Consider the following 19,756-nt stretch of genomic DNA (forward strand, 5'->3'; position numbering starts at 1 on the left):
TTCTACCAGAGCACTAAAAATCTTCAGAAAGACATTTCGGGGGGTTGCCTACCCGAAAGCTTAGAACTTTGCCACCAAGATAGTCAGGTAAGCACAAGCAGCACTGACTGAGCAAGGAAGTAGCTATGCTGGATGGAGCCCTCTCCAAGCAAGGAAGTATTTCTGCATGTTTCCTCGGTCCCTTCTGCCTGAGTCCTGGGACTAGGGTCAGCACCTCTGCTTCGCCAGTAGCAAGCCTCAATTTACTCTTCAGGCACACCTTAGGTTGCCACACAGATGCCATGAAGTGCAACACCTCAGCCATCCCTACCACAACCTGTGCAAAGAGCTCTGTCACATCTCCCTAGAAAGTACAATGCTCACATTCCTGTGAAAGATGGGAAATATTTGGCGGGCTACACCACAATCACATTCAGGACCGTGTATTTTGTCCCATTTAGACACCAGGTCTGCACAACTGCCAACACCTGTGGTGGTCGTGGAAAGTGCTGTCAGATCTCAGCTGACTTACACCTTCGAGTTTTCCAAGCAAGAGGCATTCAGAGGTGGCTGGCCATTGCCGGCCTCTGTGGAGCACTCCATGGCTGGTATTTGCTTACCTTGACAGAAAAAATGATGCCCCCTTTTGGTACAAAAGAGCTAAGTAACGCCAAAAGGTCCTTAGCCTTCAGCCGATCCCAGTCCATGTTGCAAACTGCCAATCTGCATGTGATCTGTGTAGGAGAGAAGGAACCAAATCTTCATTTTGCCAGCTTAACCAGACCAGGCCTAAGCTTGAGGATCAAACAAATGCAGCATCCCATCCCACTGTAAACAAAGGGGAATTCAGCTGGAAAATGAGATAGATTCCTGGAAGACATGTCTATCAATGGCTCCTGGTGCCGGTGGCTGAGGGGAACGTCAACATTCAGAGGCACTAAGCCTCTGAATCACAAAGCGAGGAGGCGACCTCAGGGGGAAACCTCGGCCTCTGTCTCCTGCAGCTGTCCCTCCAGAGGAACTGGTTGGCCACTGTGTAGGACAGGATACTGAACCAGATGGACTCCTGGTCTGATCCAGCAGGGCTCTTCTGATGTTTTTATGAAGGCCTTGGAATCTCTGCCCTGCTGTTGGCCCTCCAGAGGAACTGGTTGGCCATTGTGTAAGCTGGGATGATTAACTAGATGAACCCTCACTGGTCTGATCCAACAGGGCTCTTTGTATGTTCAGATGAAGGCCTCAGCCTCTACACCCTGTTGTTGGCCCTCCAGAGGCCCTCCACAGTCAGCCACTGTGTGAGAAAGAATGCTGGATTAGGCAGAGCACTGGTCTGGCCCAGCAATTTTAGACTGGCCAACCAAGACCAGACTGGGGCATTCACAGCTGGATCTGAGTGTAACATGCAAAGTCCTCTGCTCCAGATAAGGGCCAGGATCACCCTGTTTTCCCTCTCTGAACTGTTTCATATAACTGAGGCTGTATGTCTCCCCCATGGCAAACACGCAGACAGAAACAAAACATGAGTCCCAGACTGTTGGCCAACTCACACCCACTCCAAAAGGCACAACTCAGAAGAACGTCCATCGACTGTTAGGCTCCAAGACTGCCAGAAAGGAGAAATGGAGAAAGTGGGCAGGAGTGTGACACAGCACCTTCACTTTACACCTGGTTTATGGTAAGCAGCAATGCTCATCTGCGAGCCCTAATCAACCACAGGGAGGCTCAGATGCTGCTGCTTCACAGCGCTGAGCTTTGGGCACCAGCACTCACAGCGGTATGTGGCTGGGTGATATAAGAACAGCAGATTTGCTGGGCTGGGTCAGACCACTGTGGGTCCCTCTAGTCCAGCATCCTCCTTCACGCACTGGCCCACCTGGAGGGCCAGCAAGAACTTTAGGATTCAGGAGTTGAGAAGAGCCCTGCTGGGTCACACTGGTGGTCCATCTGGTCCAGCCTCCTGTCTCACACAGTGGCTGACCAGTTCCCCTGAATGAACAACAACAGGGCATTGAGGCATTCCCCCAATGTTGCTTCTCAGCTCGCGGATTCTGAGAATTAGCACCTCTGAATGTGGAGGTTCCCCACGGTCACCACAGCCATTCAAGAGACTCAGACTCAATTTTATTTACGGTCATAGAGCCTGCACTCAAATAGGACATGTTCAGCTGTCTCTATTTGACCTTCGCCACAGACACACTTACGTGCTTCTATCGGTAGCCCCTTGAACTTTCCTTCCAGGAAAGCGGAAGGGAGGGCATTATAGCGGAGAAGAGTAAAAGATCTTCTTTGTTCAGAATTTAGAAGATCAGTTAAATATGGCATTGAGACAGCTTTGTTAAGAAGGTCTTTCCCAAAAAGTGGGTCCTAAACAGTCAAGAGCTTTTTAAAAAATCAAAACAAAAAGCACCCAAAGTTTAAAAGCACAACACAAGAGATACCTAAAAGCAATCAAAGCAATCACAGAAGCACGTCAAGCTAACATACTGGATCAGACCATTGGACTAGTGAGGGCAGGACTGCCTACTCAGACTAACAGAGAGCTGTCCAGACTCTCAGGCAGAGAAAGATTTTTCACATTACCTGCTGCTTGATACTTTTAACTGGAGATGCCGAGGATTGAACCTGGAAGCTTCTGCATGCAAAGCTGAGGTTCTTCTACTGAGCCATGCCTCCTAACCCCCCCCCCCCCATCATGCTGCAGTGACACCCATGAGCCATGAAGCTGCCTTCTACTGAATGAGAATCCCCAGCCCCCACCCCAGTCCAGCAAGGTCAGTCTGGTCTATTCAAACTGGCAGCAGCTCTTCAGAGTCTCAGGCAGAGAGAGGTCGTTCCCGTCAACTCTTACCTGCATGTTTTAAAAATAAATGGTAGGGATTGAACCTGGGACCTTCTGCATGCCGAGCAGATGTTTGGCCAATGATCCAGGGCCCCTCTCCAAAATTAACATTCCATCTGCCAGTGTGCTAATTTTATGCTCCTGCACAGAGTGACTTAATGTAGTCCAGCCCAGAGGTTACCATTTTATGGATTACAGTGGCTAAGTCAGACATTGACAGGTAGGGTGAAAGTGGTTGTGCTTGGCGGAGACGGTATAATGTCTGGCGGGTGACATTTGTGATCTGAGCCTCCAAAGATGAGGCATCCAGAAGCCAGTGGTCTTAACTGAACCCCGACAAGAGCTGAGGGCTGCACTGTCTCACCCGCAGCACGTCGACCCAACCAGAGGACCTCCTCTGGTCTTGGCTGGATTTAACTTCAGCCGACTTTGCTTGAGCCAGTCCGCCACGCCCTCCAGACATTAGCACTGCCCTAACCAATGCACACTCCAACACATCTGGATGAAGCAACCTCTGGCTCATGAAAGCATCTTGAAAGCTGGCCTCTTGCTTTATTATCTTACCAAGAGTCCTACCTTGTCTGTACGCGGAGCATCTTTAGCCAGTTCTCCCCAGTCATGTACAACTTCTGGCTCCTTCAGCATTATCTCTGCCAAATCCTCCTCCTCCTCCTCCTCCTCTTCAGAGCTTGTTTCTACATTGCCTTTCCCCCTGGCCAAATCTGGCCCGCTGGCGTCTTCATCACTATCTGCCTCGCTTTCATCTCCTGTCTCTCCTCCATCTTCTGAGTCGCTCTCCTCGCCTTTATCTCCCAAACTGCTTTCCTCTTCCAGATCTGTGCTGTCTTCCGACAGGCTTTCTGCTTCGCTTTGACCACTGACAGCTAGTTCTTCACTCTCTGAGCTTTCCTCCTTTTGACAAGTTTTACTTTCTGCACAGCTTTTGTCGATGGGAGCAGCAGAAAAATCACCTTCCTTTGCTAGGCAAAGAAGAAAGTCATTAGCTGATAACTTTGTTCTATTGCTTCATACCAACATGGCTACACACCTGAATTTATTTTCCTTTCATAAATAAGGCATTATTCTTTTAGTCATTGCTCAAGATCATCTGATTATAGGAACTCTAAAAAGAAAAAGTAAGTAAGAAAGATTCAGAGGAAGTGACTGGATGGCACTTCACGCATAGCGTTTCAGAGTACATAGGTTTAAACCACAACAGCCATGTTCAATTATGCGTTTAGCTATAAAACTCATTGGCTGACCTTGGGCTCAGTCTCTCAGCCTAATCTACTTCACAAGGTCGTTGTGGGCAGAAGATGGAAGCCACCCTAAAGTGGGATTCCACATGCAGAAACTTTATTAAAGCGCATTAGAGGTTATTCAATATTACCAGTATCTTAAACTTCCTTGTAAGTAAATTCCACTGAAAAGAGTAAAACTTACTTCCAAGGAAACGTAGCCAGGGCCTGTGTCACAGACAAGTTTAACTGCATTCTACCAACCTAATTCAATTCTCCCTGGGTCTAAACATCTTCTTCTTCTGCCACTTCCTGTTGCCTTAGCAGACTCTTCTAGCATCCTCTGTGAAGTCCTAGGAGGTAAGCCTGTGTTCCTCACAGAAATTCCTCTTTGCTTTTTAGATGCAACATCCTCTTTATCTTGTGGCAATTTGGCTACATTTGTCCCCTTCATATTCTTTTGGGACTTGAGGGATTTTTTTTTCTGGCCTTTGTTTTTGGAAGACTCTAATTTTGAAATTGACGAGTCATATGTCACTTTCTTTTCCTCCTCAGAGTTCTTCCCTAAGTCACCTTCTCCTTTCAGTTTTGCCTTTTCCACCTTAGTTTTCTTCTCGTCCTCTGAAAGATCAGAATCGGAATCAGACAACGCATAGAAGCGCTTCATATCTTCTGTGGAGCTGCGATGAATTGGGCGGCCTCGCTTATCCACGGTGTATTTCAGCTTGAATTTCTTGTCGTGAAACATAGCCTGAAACCTTTTATCGATTTTGACCTTGCGCTCTTTTTCTGGCATTTCCCAAAATCGAGGGTCTTTGTTAATGCGACTAAACCGCTGGTCATTCACGAGCTCTTTCTTCAGTGACATCTTGAGGCTTTTAAGAAATATATCCAAGGTTGAACTATGGAGAGAAGAATGATTAAATTCACAAAGTGTCTACATCATAAGGAAAAGAACAAGATTTCACTGTAAATTCTTGTGAAGTGGCAAATGTGATTAAAGTCTAATAATTTCACACTATACTTGAGATGGGTGTGTGCATATTATTTGCTTCAGTGCACATAACGTGATCTAAGCCAGGGGTCCTCAACCGTCTGGAGCTTGTAGGTACCTTTGGAATTCTCACAGGGCATGGTGGCTGCAGTCACAAAATGGCTGCCACAGAAGATGGAATCAGCTATAAAGGCCAACGTTTACTTCAGTCATACAGATTCTTGAGCCGTGGTGGCAACTGCTGCCAATGCAGAATTTTTTTAAAAAATCTGTGGAACCAATCAAATATCCAATAGCCATTCAGAAGCCTTGCTGGGCAAATGCCCACCTGGCCCCACCCCCTTCCTAAAAACACTTGACAGGCACAAGAAAAGATGCCTGCAGGCATCAGGACAACTACAAGCATCATGCTGGAGACCCCTGGTCTCTTTTTGCAGGACTCTTTTTGTATTATCTTCTGACCAGCAACTCCTTTATACTAAACTGAAAGGCAATTATAAAAAGTTAACAGATGAAAAAGAACCTTCTCTTACAGTACAAGGGAACTGAGAATGTAGACAGTTTCATGCATAACGACATTTGTCAGATTAGCAGCAGCCTTCTAACTGTGTAGTCCTTTACAGACATACATTCTTCTAAGTCCCACTGAAACAAAGTAGGCTCAAAATGGTGCAACTCTGCTTAGGATGGCACTACGTATAATTCTAACCCCCTGCCACCCCCATGCTTTATATTGAAACTTCCCCCTCCTTTCAAATGCTCAATGAAAAACAAGCAGATTGACACAGTGTACATAACAAGGGATGGTTAGGCTATCACAAAGTTACACTCAGATGTGTACAGCCTTGTTGGTCTAAAGCAGGGATAGTCAAACTGCGGCCCTCCAGATGTCCGTGGACTACAATTCCCAGGAGCCCCTGCCAGCGAACACTGGCAGGGGCTCCTGGGAATTGTAGTCCACGGACATCTGGAGGGCCGCAGTTTGACTACCCCTAGTCTAAAGCAGAGCAAAGTCTGAGTCTAGTGGCACCTTCAGAATCCCATCAGTGTCATTCCGGGCATAAGCTTCCACGTGCACGAACTTCTTCAGGTGCGCTAAAAGGGAACTCGCCAGTCAGTCCCTACACGCGGGTTCATGACTCTCGGCACGTCCACGCTTAAGAAGGGCCCAGCTGCCCACCGGCCTCCTGTTTGGACAGAGATCTCGCCCTCCAGAGCCCTCAGGATGCGGCCCCCGCTCAAGTCTCTGTCCTCCCGCGGCTCCACCCCCAAACCCCCCGACCGGGAGCTGGCAACCCTGCCTTTCACACTCCCGCCTGGGGCCCCGTAGCGACCAAGGGGGGGGGGACGCGGCTTTGCAGCCGGGAGCAGCGCCCGTCCACCCACCCGCAGGCCTTCGGCTCCTCCGCCGCTTCTCCACGCGCGCGGCACCACCTCCCTCCGAACTTCCGGGCTCAGGAAAACGACGTCACACCCGCGACGCGGGCGGCGGCGGCGCAGGAGGGCCAAACGCGTGTGGGCGGGGCCCGAGCTGCCCCCCTCCTCTCTCTTCCTCTCTCTCTCTCGCGCGCGTGCGTGAACTGGCTCTGCGGCTTCAGACCCGCGCGCCTGCCCAGCAGCCGCCCCTGCAGGGACTCCCGGGAACTGTTGCCAGAACAAGCCCCGCGCAAATAAATACGCGAGACTCTAGGCCAGGGGTAGTCAACCTGCGGCCCTCCAGATGTCCATGGACTACATTTCCCAGGAGTCCCTGCCAGCGAACGCTGGCAGGGGCTCCTGGGAATTGTAGTCCATGGACATCTGGAAGGCCGCAGGTTGACTACCCCTGCCCTACGACGTGCACATACGCTGCTGGGGTGCATGTCTGTGCATCCGAGGGCTGGAGCCCAGGGCCAACCCAGCTTCGTTCTGGGCAGAAGGAGGCCCACCATCAGGGACTCCCCGAAGCTTCTGCCCAGGGTTAAGCCCCTGGACTCCAACTCTGTTCTGCTGCTTCGGACCAACAGGGCGACTTACCCGAATCGAGCCTCATTCGTTGTCTTGCATCAATGCATTGCACCCCATGACTCCTTGGATTCCTTTCTCTCTCCCTGCGGCTCAAAGCCCCTCTGGGCTCACTGCTCTGTATTGTTTTTTAATACAGAGAGAAATGCTGTGCCCAATTAAAAGCCAGTGAGCAGGCAGGGAAATTCAGCTTAGAAGACTAAAGTTTTTCATTATCGAGGCTTGTGGAAGGGGACCATTCCTGGGAGGCAGAACCATCTTAACAGCATGATGGGCAAGCCAGTGTGCTGGGGCCCCTGCCACAACCATTCTCAGGAATAGAAAGTAAAGGGTATTACACACTTCAACAAAACACTTCAAAATACTTCAACAAAGTATTACACACTTCAACAAAACTCCTGTCAAAACGTTAAAAACATGCTGTAGAGCAGCAATTAATTAACATGATAAACATTTGAAGAATACACAAGCCTTGAAAAGCCACCCGGATTAGATGGCACAGTATGAAATTACTACAAACGTCTCATTTATAATAACAAGCATTTGCAGCATTTCTTTTCAGAGCATTGTTTTGTTGCTGGCTTGAAGTCAATGGTAGAGGATGCAATTCTCCATGTGCACGAGTGAAAGTCAGCTTTAAGGACGCTGCCCCATTGCACTACAAAGCAGATTTTTTTCATACATTTTAGTCTTGAAAAAGAAACTTCTCTGGTGCAGTTGTATTCCTTTATGCGCAGGGGGAGTCCAACTGCGGCCCTCCAGAGGTCCGTGGACTACAATTCCCAGGAGGCCCTGCCAGCGAATGCTGGCAGGGGCTCCTGGGAATTGTAGTCCACGGACCTCTGGAGGGCCGCAGTTGGACTCCCCCTGCTTTATGGGCAGTCACTTAGCGTGCCCAGGCGAGGAGCCCCTGGGCAAGCGCCGGTCAGGCCCCTCGGAGGCCGAGCAGCGATGGCGGCGTGGGCGGCGCGGGGCTGGCGGGCGCGCTGGGGGGGCCGGCGCTGGTCCGGGGGGGGCCCCGGGGCCCTGCAGCCCTTCGACCGGCGGCTCAAGAGGAAGCAGAAGAACTGGGCGGCCGCGCAGGCCGAGCCCGAGAGCCGCGACTACCTGCGCCTGGAGGTGAGCCGCCCGCCCTTCTCCGCCTCCAGCCCCGGCAGGGGACCCTGGAGAGCAGCTGCAGGGAAGGCGGGGAGGCGGGGGGGGGGGCTCCTGATGCAGGAGAAGGCGCCTCCCGGAGGGTCCCCCCCTTTCAGCCCCATTCCTTTCTAAAAGCAATGCAATATGAAGATAAATGCATCCCTTTTCTTATCGGACTGGGGTCAAACTGCGGCCCTCCAGATGTCCGTGGACTACAATTCCCAGGAGCCCCCTGCCAGCGAATGCTGGCAGGGTGCTCATGGGAATTGTAGTCCATGGACATCTGGAGGGCCGCAGTCTATGCAGAGTTTCAGATTGTAACTTTGCTTTGCCTTGAGTGCATGTGGGACCAGGGTTTTTTTTATCATGGCTTTGTGAGGATTCTGGCCTCTGCATCTGAACTTCAACGGGCTTGGTGCTGTGCCAGAACTGAGCTGCTGTTGCACCTTATCTTTTGAGGAAAACAAAGCGATTTCTGAGTTAAATGTAATAGCAAGGTTAGTTTAGGCATTTGATTTTGTAGTAATTGCTAATTTTTACTCTATTACAGGTTGGTGGGAGAATAGCAGACCGCATCTTTGACATTTCTAGGTAAAGTACTGGCATATCGGATGCACGTTATCTTAGTAAGTTATAATGTAAAGCTTTAAAATAGGGGTAGCTGTTAAAAAGTTCCCTGCTGAATTTTACGGTGCGGTATTGATATTTATACCTATAGAAAGGAGGAACGTGGATTTCTTTCATAGTAACTTAATACCTTAGGCATAGTGTTTTTGTTGTTCATGTGTAGGAGTTAAAAGTTGCTTCCTTTTGTACCTTGTGAAATGATGGGAAGACAGCAGAAGTTTAACTTTTTTCCTTTTGTATTTGCCTTCTCCCATCTCTACAGTAGGGCCTGTGTTTCTCTCAAAGAAGATGGCTTGTAAATTAAGGTCAAAGTACTATTGTGTGCCATTCATAGGTTTGTGTTTGGTTTACATAAATTTGGCGAAAAATTTCAAATGAGGCAGCTAATTTCTGGCACCTGCAGTTTTGTTGGTGCCAATAAAATATATGTTTAATATTAATATTTTATATTAAAACAGCTCTCAGCTGCAAGGGGAGGGTGGTACATAAATACAAGTGATAGACACAAATGAGTAGCCGTGTTGGTCTGAAGTAGCACAATAAAATCAGAGTCTGGTAGCACCTTTAAGACAAGCTCATGCCTTGAATAATTCTTCATTGGTCTTAAAGGTGCTACTGGACTCTGTTTTCAAAGTGACAGACAGACATCAAGGGAAATGTTTTTTCTCACCTAAGTTTTGTTAAGCTGTGAGGGACTTACCCCTAAGTAAGTTCAGCCTGGGTCTTGTTGGAAAAAGCTACCGCTTCATCAAAGCATAATATATGCTGTACTTCCACAGCTGCCTCCTTGTATGTTAATTCCTTTTTACTTTGCTTACAGGACTTTTTCGCTTGCTTTGGACCTTGGCTGCGGGCGAAGCTACATCGCTCAGCATTTAAGCAAGGTATTGTGCTTCCTCCCTCCTGACATTTATGTGAACTTAAAAGTTGCACAAATGAAAGGAAGGACGCCAGTCTTGGGCTTTTCCTCTGCTGCCCTCTGGTGGTGGCAGAAAGTGCTGTCAAGTTGCAGGGGACTTGTGGAGGCCTCATAGGGTTTTCTAGGCAAGAGGTGTTCCGAGGCGATTTGCCACTGCCTGCTTCCACATCATGACCGTGGACTTTCCTTGGTGTTCTCTCCTCCAAATGCCAGCCAGGGCTGACCCTGCTTCTGAGATCTGACGGGATCAGGCTAGTCTGGCCTATGAAGCTCAGGGAGGTGATGGGACAATTAATCTAAGGGGAGAGCGTCAGTTCAGGTTCAGGTTGCAACATAATTCTGAGTATCTTTTCTGTTTGCGGAGGGCCCGAGGGGGTGATTCTGGCTTGAGTTTAGCCTCGGATTGTGTTGAGGCCAGTGTTAACATCAAAACTTTGTTCCTGGCTGCTGAAACTACTGTTACTGTTGTTATTGTGTTATTTGAAGATTTGTAATGCACTTATTCCTACATTCCATGTAAACCACCCTGAGCTTCAAGGGAGGGCGGTATTTAAATATAATTAATTGAGGGTGGTGGGCATGGAATGTGGGAATAAGTACATAACAATTCATTAATCTTCCTGGCAGAAAAATAAGTTAAGTGCAGTGAAATGTCCTCTATTTTATCAGGAGGAATATTTGATGCTGTTCTAGAAATGCATTTCCAAGGTAATTTTTCTTAAGAACAACAGCATTGTTCTAGCCCAACGGATGAAGCCTCATTAAATACAGAAGAGTCGTTTGCTTCGGAATGAATCCCTTGCAGATAAGAGTTTGAGCATGCCTTTGCCCCCCCAGTAATGTGAAATTGTTGATCCACTTCTGTTTCAGGATGTGGTCGAAAGGTTTTGTCAAGCTGACCTTGCGGAAAATGCATTGGTAGGTGGCCGTGTTGCATTTGCCTGCTGTTTAATCTCTGGCACTGAAAAGTGAAACAACCGCTGATGCAGAACCTTTTCTCTTCTGATCCAATTTAGAAAAATACCACAGAATCAGAGATACCCACATTTAGTGTGGTAGCAGATGAAGAATTCCTCCCTTTCAAAGAAAACACATTTGAACTTGTTGTCAGCAGTTTGAGGTAAATGGTTTGTGCCACACTGTGTGCCATCGCTGTGTATGGCTGTGAAAATGAAGAGAGCCGACAGTCATTTGAAAAGTGTGTATGTGTGTCGGAGGTGGGGGGGGTCTGGGTGCTCCATATGCTGTGCCAGCCTCTTCCCACCCTGACCACCCACTTTGGCTTGCTTCCACCTCCAGTTCATTGACAGCACACTGTCTCCTTCTGCCTCTAGGCTCTTCCCTCACTACTTCTCCTCCAGCCTCCTCCTTGCTGGGTTCTCTGTCGCAGTAGTTCTCCCAGCCCCCCCCCCCCCATCAGCCCTCTGTTGCCTTCCTTTCTGTTCCAGCCCTATGCCTTGGATCCATCTCTCTTGCCTAGCCGCTCCCCCTGCTTCCCCTTCCTCCGAGGTGACAAAAGATCCTGTCTCCTGCTCAGCTGTGGCCTCTCCCTGATTGCTTGGTTCTGTGGCCGGCGGCATGGATGGGACCGGGCTCTCCCAGCCAGGACTGCCACCTTCCCTGCTATGCAATCGGACTTGCTCCTTCTCTGCCCTTGGCTCCTGGCTGTCAGTGTGGTGGGTTTGGCTGTCATGCTAGGTTGACAGGAGACTCCTTGTTGCAGGGGAAGGTCTGTGCCCTCTTTGATGTGGCCATCTGTCTCATACCAGTGGTCTCTGGGTGGCTGAGCCTCTGTGTGAGGCTCAGGTGTCCATGTTTTGCCAAAGTGGCACAGCATCCTCCCACTGGGTCACTAGGGGAAGACAAATCTGGCTGCTTTTCCGGAGGCCAGTTTGGGGGTACAAGGCCCTTGTCTTCTGCCATGGAATATCTGGGCAGGGAGTAGGGGAAGGCCTTGTAAATCCAGTTCCACTGGAGGGGAGCCAGAATAATGTAGTGTTGAGCAGTGGTCCCCAACCTTTTTCAGGCTGGGGACCGGCGGCAGCAGGGAGGGCGATTGCCCGGCCGTGCGATGCCACGCATGCGCATTGCTCGTGAGCGGCCCTGCTTCCCTCTCCCCCCCCCTCCCACAGTAAGAAGCTTGCCGGGCCGCAAGCTTGTGGCCTGGGAAGTTTCTTACTGCGGGGGGGGGGGGGGCAGGGACAGGGAGCCGCGGCTCGGTGGTGAGGACTGTCAGAAAAGACAAATTGGTGGTTTTGATATCAAATAAAGCCTGACTTCCCCCTAGAAGCTAATAAGACTAAACTGAGGCCATGGTACTTTGGTTGTGCCATGAGAAGGCAACAGTCCCTGGAGAAGACAGTCATGCTGGGAAAAGTTAAAGATGGCAGAAAAGAGGAAGGCTCAGCAGGAGATGGGGGGACTCAGTCAAAGGGGCCCGCAGTCCTTGGGTTGCCAGACCTGAGCAAGGCTGTTAACAAGATGTTTGGGGGGGCCATTAATTCAGAGGGTCACCACAAGTCAGAAGCAACTTGACAGCATCTTGCGCACGAACATAGCGTAAGCATGGAGTGGCGGTTTGCCTGGGATCTCATACCACAAATTTGAAACCAAGTCTTAGGATTGATGTCAGACATTTCAGAGTGTCGGAACTGCTGACGCTTCTGGGATGGTCTGTCTTGTTTTTCCTAACTCTCCTTTATATATTGCATCAGTTTTGCTGCAGGGCTGTCTGTTTGTCTTGGGGTCCTGCTGCTTCCTCGCTCGGCACTGCTGGAGAGTTCAAATAACCAGAGCCCAGCCTTTGTCCTCCCTTTGCATTTGGCATTTTGGCCACTGTGTCAATAAACCGACCCGAGCTATGTGCCAGCTGGAAATGTGCATGCCGACTCTTTCACTTATTTTCTCCATCTGTTTCCAGTTTGCATTGGGTGAATGATCTTCCCAGAGCCTTGCATGAGGTAAGCACAAGTCTTGCTGTCCTTGCAGGGAGGCTGGTATGGCCCCTCCATTACTGTGCTCCAGTCTTCTCTCAACAGCTAGAGATGAAAGGAGTGGATTACTGTGGGGACATAGGTAGATACATATATGTGCATATGTGTGTATGTTGTTGTTGTTAGGTGCGAAGTTGTGTCCAACCCATCGCGACCCCATGGACAATGATCCTCCAGGCCTTCCTGTCCTCTACCATTCCCCGGAGTCCATTTAAGTTTGCACCTACTGCTTCAGCGACTCCATCCAGCCACCTCATTCTCTGTCGTCCCCTTCTTCTTTTGCCCTCGATCACTCCCAGCATTAGGCTCTTCTCCAGGGAGTCCTTCCTTCTCATGAGGTGGCCAAAGTATTTGAGTTTCATATGTGTGAATATGTATATATTAATTCTTGTTTATTTAGTTAAGTTATTGATTGCATGATTAGATTATTTTATCTTGCCTCTCCCCTAGCGTAGGGCTTGGGGTGCCTAACACTGTGAAAGTGTCCATGGGGTTGCGACGGGTCGGACACGACTTCACACCTAACAACAACAACAAAATCCACTACATCTTGTGGGTGGGGCTAGGGAGGAGACACACTCTGACTCATGAAAGAACAATCTGGAATTGGGTTCCCCATCTCTAAGCATTTGATTTCCAGTTTGTTTTGCTGCAGTAGACTAACCCATCCTGCCCCTCTGGACTTACTGCAGAAGAAGCTTCAGCGGGTGACTTTTACTGACTTGTTCCAGATACACCAAGTGCTGAAGCCCGACGGAGTGTTTGTTGGTGCCATGTTTGGGGGAGACACCCTTTATGAGCTTCGCTGCTCTCTGCAGCTGGCAGAGCTGGAAAGAGAAGGCGGATTTTCTCCACACGTGTCTCCTTTCACGGCTGTCAATGACTTGGGGCATCTGCTGGGAAGAGCTGGCTTCAACACACTGACCGTGGTAACTATCAGGAGCGAGAAAGGAACAGCACGGGAAACTACCACAGGTGCCAATCAGTTGCTCCGTCTTTTGCTTTGTAGCAAATGTGTCTGCAAGCTCTGAATCTCAAAGAGTTTTGCTGTAAGCTTTGGGGGTTACATTGAATGTATCTTAAGGTGATTCATGCATTCAATTGGAATGGAGGAAAATGCAATTTAAGTAGATGTTGACTTGGAAGAGTCATCTGGGCAGATTGCAAAACCCAAAAGGATGTTATGTTGCATCAGTACACTGAAAGCAGCAAAAGTTTTGCATTGATTTGCAGCTTCTCTTTCTTTTGCTGACCCAGCCTCTGGGTTCCCTTTCAGCCTATCTTTGAAGTGACCAGCTGCCATCCTTTCCTGTTTCTCTCTGTCTTCTAACTGTCATGGCTCCCTTTCACCAGTGACATTGGTCTGTGTGGGCAGCGTTCTGTTGCTCCTGGCTTCTCCCACAAGCACATGGAAATGTTGGACTCAGCTGGCAGCAGAGCACTGCAGGCGCACAAGTAGGCAGGAGCTGTTTTTAGTCTGCCTTTGAGAAATGCGTTGCTTTTAAGTGCATTGAAAATGTAAACTTTACTTTTTTTAGGATACTGATGAAATTCAAGTTAACTATCCTGGGATGTTTGAACTGATGGACGATCTGCAAGGCAAGTTTGCTCTTTTTGAAATCGCAAGCCAGTAGGATGGCTGGTTTGAAGGAGAAAGGTTAATAATGTCCAGTTCAGTTGTTGTAGGATGCAGTTTCATTCAGCTCCCTGCATCGGAGGGAGAAAAGAGGAAGGTAACTTCACAATATAGACACTGAACACCTTGAAATCTGGATTTTGTGGGCATCACATAACTGTGGCCTGCTTCCCTTTGCATAGTGTTTTGGCAGATACCATCTTCTCCATATTATGGGTGAATTAAGGCCTTGAGCTGGCTACCCTATAGGTTTGTCAAAGCGAAATCCTTTAATGTTGAGCTGGTAAACAATCACTTTTGTTGTTCTGTGTTTCCTGGTAGCCTCTGAAGTAAAATAAAACTCCAGTGGAATAAATGTGGCTAGAAGAAGCAGGAGGTCAACTCAATTTACTTGTAAATGTCCAGGTTAACTTTTGATCTAGTGGAGCATCCATTTCTCTTCTTTCCTGCAGTTATGATTTGGAAAGATTTTATTTATTTATATACCACCCTCCCCTAAGGCTTAGGCCAGTTTACATAAAACGTAGAAACGGTACATAGAACTTAGTTTATATAACAACTTTGATATAACAGTAATAATATTAACATTAAACTGTAATGCAGGTACAAAATATAACAATGCAAACAGGTTCAGAGCAGAATTTTTTTAGGAGGGAGGGAGCAGGAGCCCTGTAGATGTTGTTGGTCGCTCGGTCTTAACCAAATGCCTGATGGGGGGCTCCCTTTTGCAGGCCCTGCAGAACTATTTGATCTTCTCCGGGAGCTCATTCCACCAGGCAGGGGCCAGAACAGAGAATGCTCTGGCCCTGGTTGAGACCAGGCAGACTTCTTTAGGGCCAGGGATCCTTAGCTGGTTGGTGGCAGTGGAGCGCAGAGCTCTTTTGGGGGCATAGGCGGGGAAGCGGTCCCTCAAATACACTGGACCCTGACCGCATACGGCCTTAAAGGTAATTACCAGAACCTTTAGCCTGTTCCAGAATTCAACTGGCAACCACTGTAGTTGGTAGTTGGGCTGAATGTGAGTCCTCTATGGTGTTGCTGTGAAGACCCTGGCTGCTGCGTTTTGAACCAGCTGTAGTTCCCGGATCAAGGCCAAGGGCAGGCCTGTGTAAAGCGAGTTCCAGAAGACCAGTCCAGAGGTGGATCCCTGTGGATAGATAGGTGTTCCGGGACCAGGTAAGGTGCTAGTAGTTTGGCTTGGCGAAGGTGGTAGAATGCCAGTTGCGCTACTTTTGTGACCTGGGCTTCCATTGTGAGGGAGGCATCCAGAATCATGCCTAGATTCTTGGCAGAGTGAGCCATTGAGAGCTGCACAATGTCCAGGGTAGGCAGACACACTTCCTCACATGGACCCTTCCTACCCAGCCACAGGACCTCCGTCTTTGCAGTATTGAGCTTCAGACGCCTCACTGCTTCCAGGCAGCTGGATAAGGGTTTTGGGGGAGAGTCAGGGCAGCCATCCCTCAGGAGGAAGAGCTGCGTGTCATCTGCATATCTATGACAACCCAGCCCAAACATCCGTACCAGTTGTGCAAGAGGGCGCATGAAGATGTTGAATAGAATAAGAGAGAGGACCGCTCCGCAAGTAAGCTGGTGGCGGTTTGATGTTTTCTCTCCTACTGCAACCCTATGTCTGCAACCCCAGAGGAAGGAGATCAGCCATTAAAGGGCTGTCCCTTGTATTCTGGCGTTGGGGAGGCAGTGAGCTAAGAGCTGTGTCGAACGCTGCTGAGAGGTCTAGTAATATCAGTAGCGCTGACCCACCTTGTTCCAACTGGTGACGGAGGTCGTCTGTCAGGGCGACTAGCGCTGTCTCTACCCCATAGCCAGGAAACCCGACTGAGATGGGTCCAGGGCCGAAGCTTCTTCCAGGAATGCTGTTAGTTGGTTTGTGACAGCCCTTTCCACCATCTTCCCCAGAAACGTTAGGTGCAAGACGGGTCAGTAGTTATCGGGCATTTGTGGGTCTAAAGATGTTTTTTTTCAGTAGCGGGCATTCCACTGCCTCTTTCAGTCCCTCTGGGAATTCTACCCTTAGGAGAGATGATAGGTTGATGATCACCTAGAGGAGCCCCCTTATCCTTATGTCAGCTGTTTTTAAGAGCCACAATGGGCAGGGGTCGTGTGGGCATGTGGTTGACCTCGCTGCTGTTAGTGTCCTGTCCACTTTGGTCAGCGTGAGTCATCTGAAGTTACTCAGTGTTTTCTCCAAAGACAGCCAAGGGGCCTGTATCTTTGTTGTCATCCTGGAACAAATCTATGGTTTTAAGGTTCTTTTTAAAAATTAGATGCATATAGAAAGTTACTTGAATCTCAAGGCAGTGGTGCTAAACTGGTTGACCATCTGCCTGTGTCCTGCTTTGTGGAGAGGGGCTCTGCTTGCCAGTAAGGTTTTCTTTAGTTGCATAATTCTTCCATGTTCTTGCTGAGCTGAGGACAACCATCTGTCAGGAATGTGGATTTGTCACACTCCTTTTCTTCCTGGGAGTCTCCTCCCAGCCCCAGAAAGCCAGGGCTGCAGTGAAGTGAAGAAAGCAGACCAAGATAACTTCCTTTCCTGCAGCCGCAGGTGTCCTTCACTTTTCTATTAAGCACAGGGGCAGAGCAAAATAAATGGTGCTGACTGACGCCTGCTGATAGTTCACGGGGTCCAACTCTGCCCCATGAGGACTGGGAATGCAAACAAAATGTGACATGCGTGTGGAGTGCTGGATCTTCTTTTAAAGCCTGACAACTCTTTTTAGGTATGGGAGAGAGTAACTGCTGCTGGAGTAGGAAGTCTGTGCTACACAGAGCAACCATGCTGGCAGCGGCTGCCGTGTACCGGGGTAAGTGCAGCCAGAACTTGCCGTTCAGACTGTCTTGCTCTGAAATGGGGGCAGCTTCAGTGAAGGTGTGCTGGCTTCAGTGGCACAGCTTGCGGGGGCAGGTGGCTCAGGATGTGTTCCTGACCCGCGGTTGGGGTTCATCAGACCCCGTGTCTCAGGACTAGCAGTGCCCCTTCCTTGCCTTTTTACTCCCTCTTTGTCATGGCAGTACTTGTTTATTGGCCTGGAGACCATGGATTAGCTTGGAGCACCCAGCTGGTTCTCCTCAACAGGCCAAAACTTGGCCCATTGCTATTTTTTGCTCACTTCTGCCGGGAAGGGTTTCTGTAGGGAAATGTGGGATCCCAGCTTGACTTTGAAAATAGAGTCCAATAGCTCCTTTAAGACCAACAAAGATTTATTCAAGGCAGGAGCTTTTGAGTGCATGCACAAAGTGTGAAAGCTCAAGACTTGAATAAATCTTTGTTGGTCTTAAAGGAGCTATTGGAGCCTATTTTTGTTGTGCTACTGCAGACCAACACGGCAGCCTGCTTGAATCTATCCAGCCTGACTTTGATGTGTGTTTGTCTGTGGCAGGGGAAAAGAGCAAGAGGTCAGTAGCACCTTAAAGTCTAACATGGCTACTCATGGCATGAGCTTTTGTAAGCCACATCTGATGAAGTGAATGAAAGCCAAATTTTGTTAGTCTTTTAAGTGTGAGAAACAGGTTCCTTTCCTGCTCCTCAGGTAGCCACTGATGCCTTTACGTGGCCTTGCCCACATTTCCTGCAGCGAAATGCAGCTACTGTGCAGACACTTCCTAACACAATGTTACGAACTATGCTTCAATTTTTTTTGTATAAATATGTATTTCAGAACAGTGGGATCTGCTTAACAATACTATATATAATTTGAACATAAATATTGATACACTAGTATCAGGCAAGCTACCCGTTAATGCTGTGTTTCAAAATGTTCTTCATCAGCGATAGCCGAGAGCTGCACAAGGCCACTTGCTTGATGCTGTTGGGAGCACAGCTTGTCAGTATCTAGTGGGAGTAACTTAATAACCATTTTCATGACGTTTTTAGGTTCTCAACTTTTCACTCATTCGTTTGTTTGTTTGTTTGGATTTTTGAGCCTTACAGTCTGTTTAACTGCACTGTTAGAACAAAATTTGAATCCAGTGGCACCTTTAAGACCAACAAAGTTCATCATGCTTCTTCACATGAAAGCAAATACCAGAATTAGAACACTGTTGGTCTTCAAGGGGCCTCCGGACTCAAACGCTGTTCTGCTGCTTCAGGCCATCATGGCTGGCCACCTGAATCTCTCACTGCACTGAGAGTAAGCGGAAGCTTTAAATCAAGATTCGTCTGTGTTGTTTGGCATGTCCCCAGTACACGTTACTGAACGGTCTCTCTGGTTCTGCTGTTGTTTATTGAATTGTTTTGAAATTCCAAATGTTGTTTTTAATTGCCTAAATGTTTCAGTGTGTGCTGCCCGGTGACCCTGATCAAATGCAGAGGTGGCAGGAAAATGCTTTAAATACAATAAATTAATGCTGTGGTTGGGTGAAGTGTGTGTACGTGGTGTGGTTTCAGCGTTATGTAATGCGTCTGTTTCTTTACTAGAAATGTATGGCAATGATGATGGGACAGTGCCTGCCACCTTTCAGATCTTTTACATGATTGGATGGAAGTTCCACGAATCGCAGGTAATGCTAAACAGAAGGGTGCCCGAATAAGCATGTTGCATGCATTGCACGTCAAGGTTTCAGGGGCTCTTGTTCTAGAGAAACACAGATGGAAACAAGCTGAATACACGGTGACTAAATGAGATGATGTTTTCCACCCTTGCAGGCAAGGCCAGCCCAGAGAGGCTCTGCGACAATGTCATTCGGAGACCTGAAAAAGATGAACCAGTCTGCTGTGGGAAAGAAAAAACTTTGAGACAGGGCCTCATGAGCTCAGAGGTGCCAGATTCTTCGTCCATCATTGTAGACACTCTACAGTAGTCAGTTTTGAAAGGGCGCCACACTTACACTTCCTGATATGTTACCTTATGGCCTTGAAATAATACAGGACATTTGACTGTCTTTCTTCACTAGTCATGCTTGTGTCTGTAAATTGTGTGAATTTTATTTTGTAAAGCTTCAGACAAATAAAATTATGGTACTTTACAGTTCTGTGCCAACAGTTCTATGAGAAATTATGTGTTAACTGTGGGGCTGGTTCTTCCAGTGGAGTAAAGCAGCCAGGGGGAGATTTGACTCCCCAAAGTTTATCACCTCAAAATAAGTAAGGAAGGTGTCAGAATCCTGGGTATTCTGCCATGTGTTTTTTTTTTATTGCATTCAGTGATTGATGTATGGAGCTGTCTGCTTTGCCTGGTCAGTGATGTTTCCCAACGCTGGGTCCCTTCACACCTCAAGGTCGCATTCTCTGGCTTGTACTCCCACAACATGGCTGGGGAAATGCTACACTCCCTTTGACTTCGTTTGCCCTCCTGTGCCTGGCACCCTGATTGGATGGATGTTTAGTCTTCAAAACCTGACTCATCATCTTCCCATGGGAGGGAGGG

The 19,756-nt window shown here is 48.4% G+C and overlaps 2 protein-coding genes across 6 annotated transcripts in view; one reads left to right on the top strand and one right to left on the bottom strand.

Annotated features, from left to right (window-relative positions):
• Positions 1–6,549, bottom strand: part of ESF1 (ESF1 nucleolar pre-rRNA processing protein) — a 44,730-nt gene extending 38,181 nt beyond the window's left edge. Inside the window, exons 1-4 of one of the 2 annotated variants that reach the window (XM_077316148.1) lie at positions 6,437–6,549; positions 4,321–4,958; positions 3,395–3,798; positions 600–713 (exon numbers count right to left, since the gene is read on the bottom strand). In XM_077316148.1, the coding sequence (XP_077172263.1) occupies positions 600–713; positions 3,395–3,798; positions 4,321–4,924 (1,122 nt within the window). In that variant the 5' untranslated portion in view covers positions 4,925–4,958; positions 6,437–6,549. Of the gene's footprint in view, positions 1–599; positions 714–3,382; positions 3,799–4,320; positions 4,959–6,436 lie in introns of both variants that reach the window. The other variant, XM_077316139.1, reaches the window with a different exon arrangement.
• A 1,339-nt stretch (positions 6,550–7,888) lies between these two features.
• Positions 7,889–19,355, top strand: NDUFAF5 (NADH:ubiquinone oxidoreductase complex assembly factor 5). Of its 4 annotated transcripts, XM_077316268.1 has the most exons (11): positions 7,892–8,173; positions 8,742–8,782; positions 9,639–9,702; positions 10,608–10,655; positions 10,754–10,857; positions 12,658–12,697; positions 13,462–13,659; positions 14,269–14,329; positions 17,111–17,194; positions 18,808–18,890; positions 19,036–19,355. In XM_077316268.1, exons 1-11 carry the CDS (start codon positions 8,006–8,008, stop codon positions 19,123–19,125), a joined length of 981 nt encoding a protein of 326 aa, XP_077172383.1. In that variant the 5' UTR covers positions 7,892–8,005; the 3' UTR covers positions 19,126–19,355. The 4 variants fall into 4 exon arrangements, with proteins under 4 accessions (XP_077172392.1, XP_077172383.1, XP_077172408.1 ...); XM_077316277.1 differs by lacking the exon at positions 10,608–10,655 and having other exon boundaries at positions 7,889–8,173; XM_077316293.1 differs by lacking the exons at positions 7,892–8,173; positions 8,742–8,782 and adding an exon at positions 8,665–8,688.
• Positions 19,356–19,756: the final 401 nt, after the last annotated feature.

The sequence above is a fragment of the Paroedura picta genome, chromosome 1 (genome assembly GCF_049243985.1).
Source record: "Paroedura picta isolate Pp20150507F chromosome 1, Ppicta_v3.0, whole genome shotgun sequence".
Lineage (NCBI taxonomy): Eukaryota > Metazoa > Chordata > Lepidosauria > Squamata > Gekkonidae > Paroedura > Paroedura picta.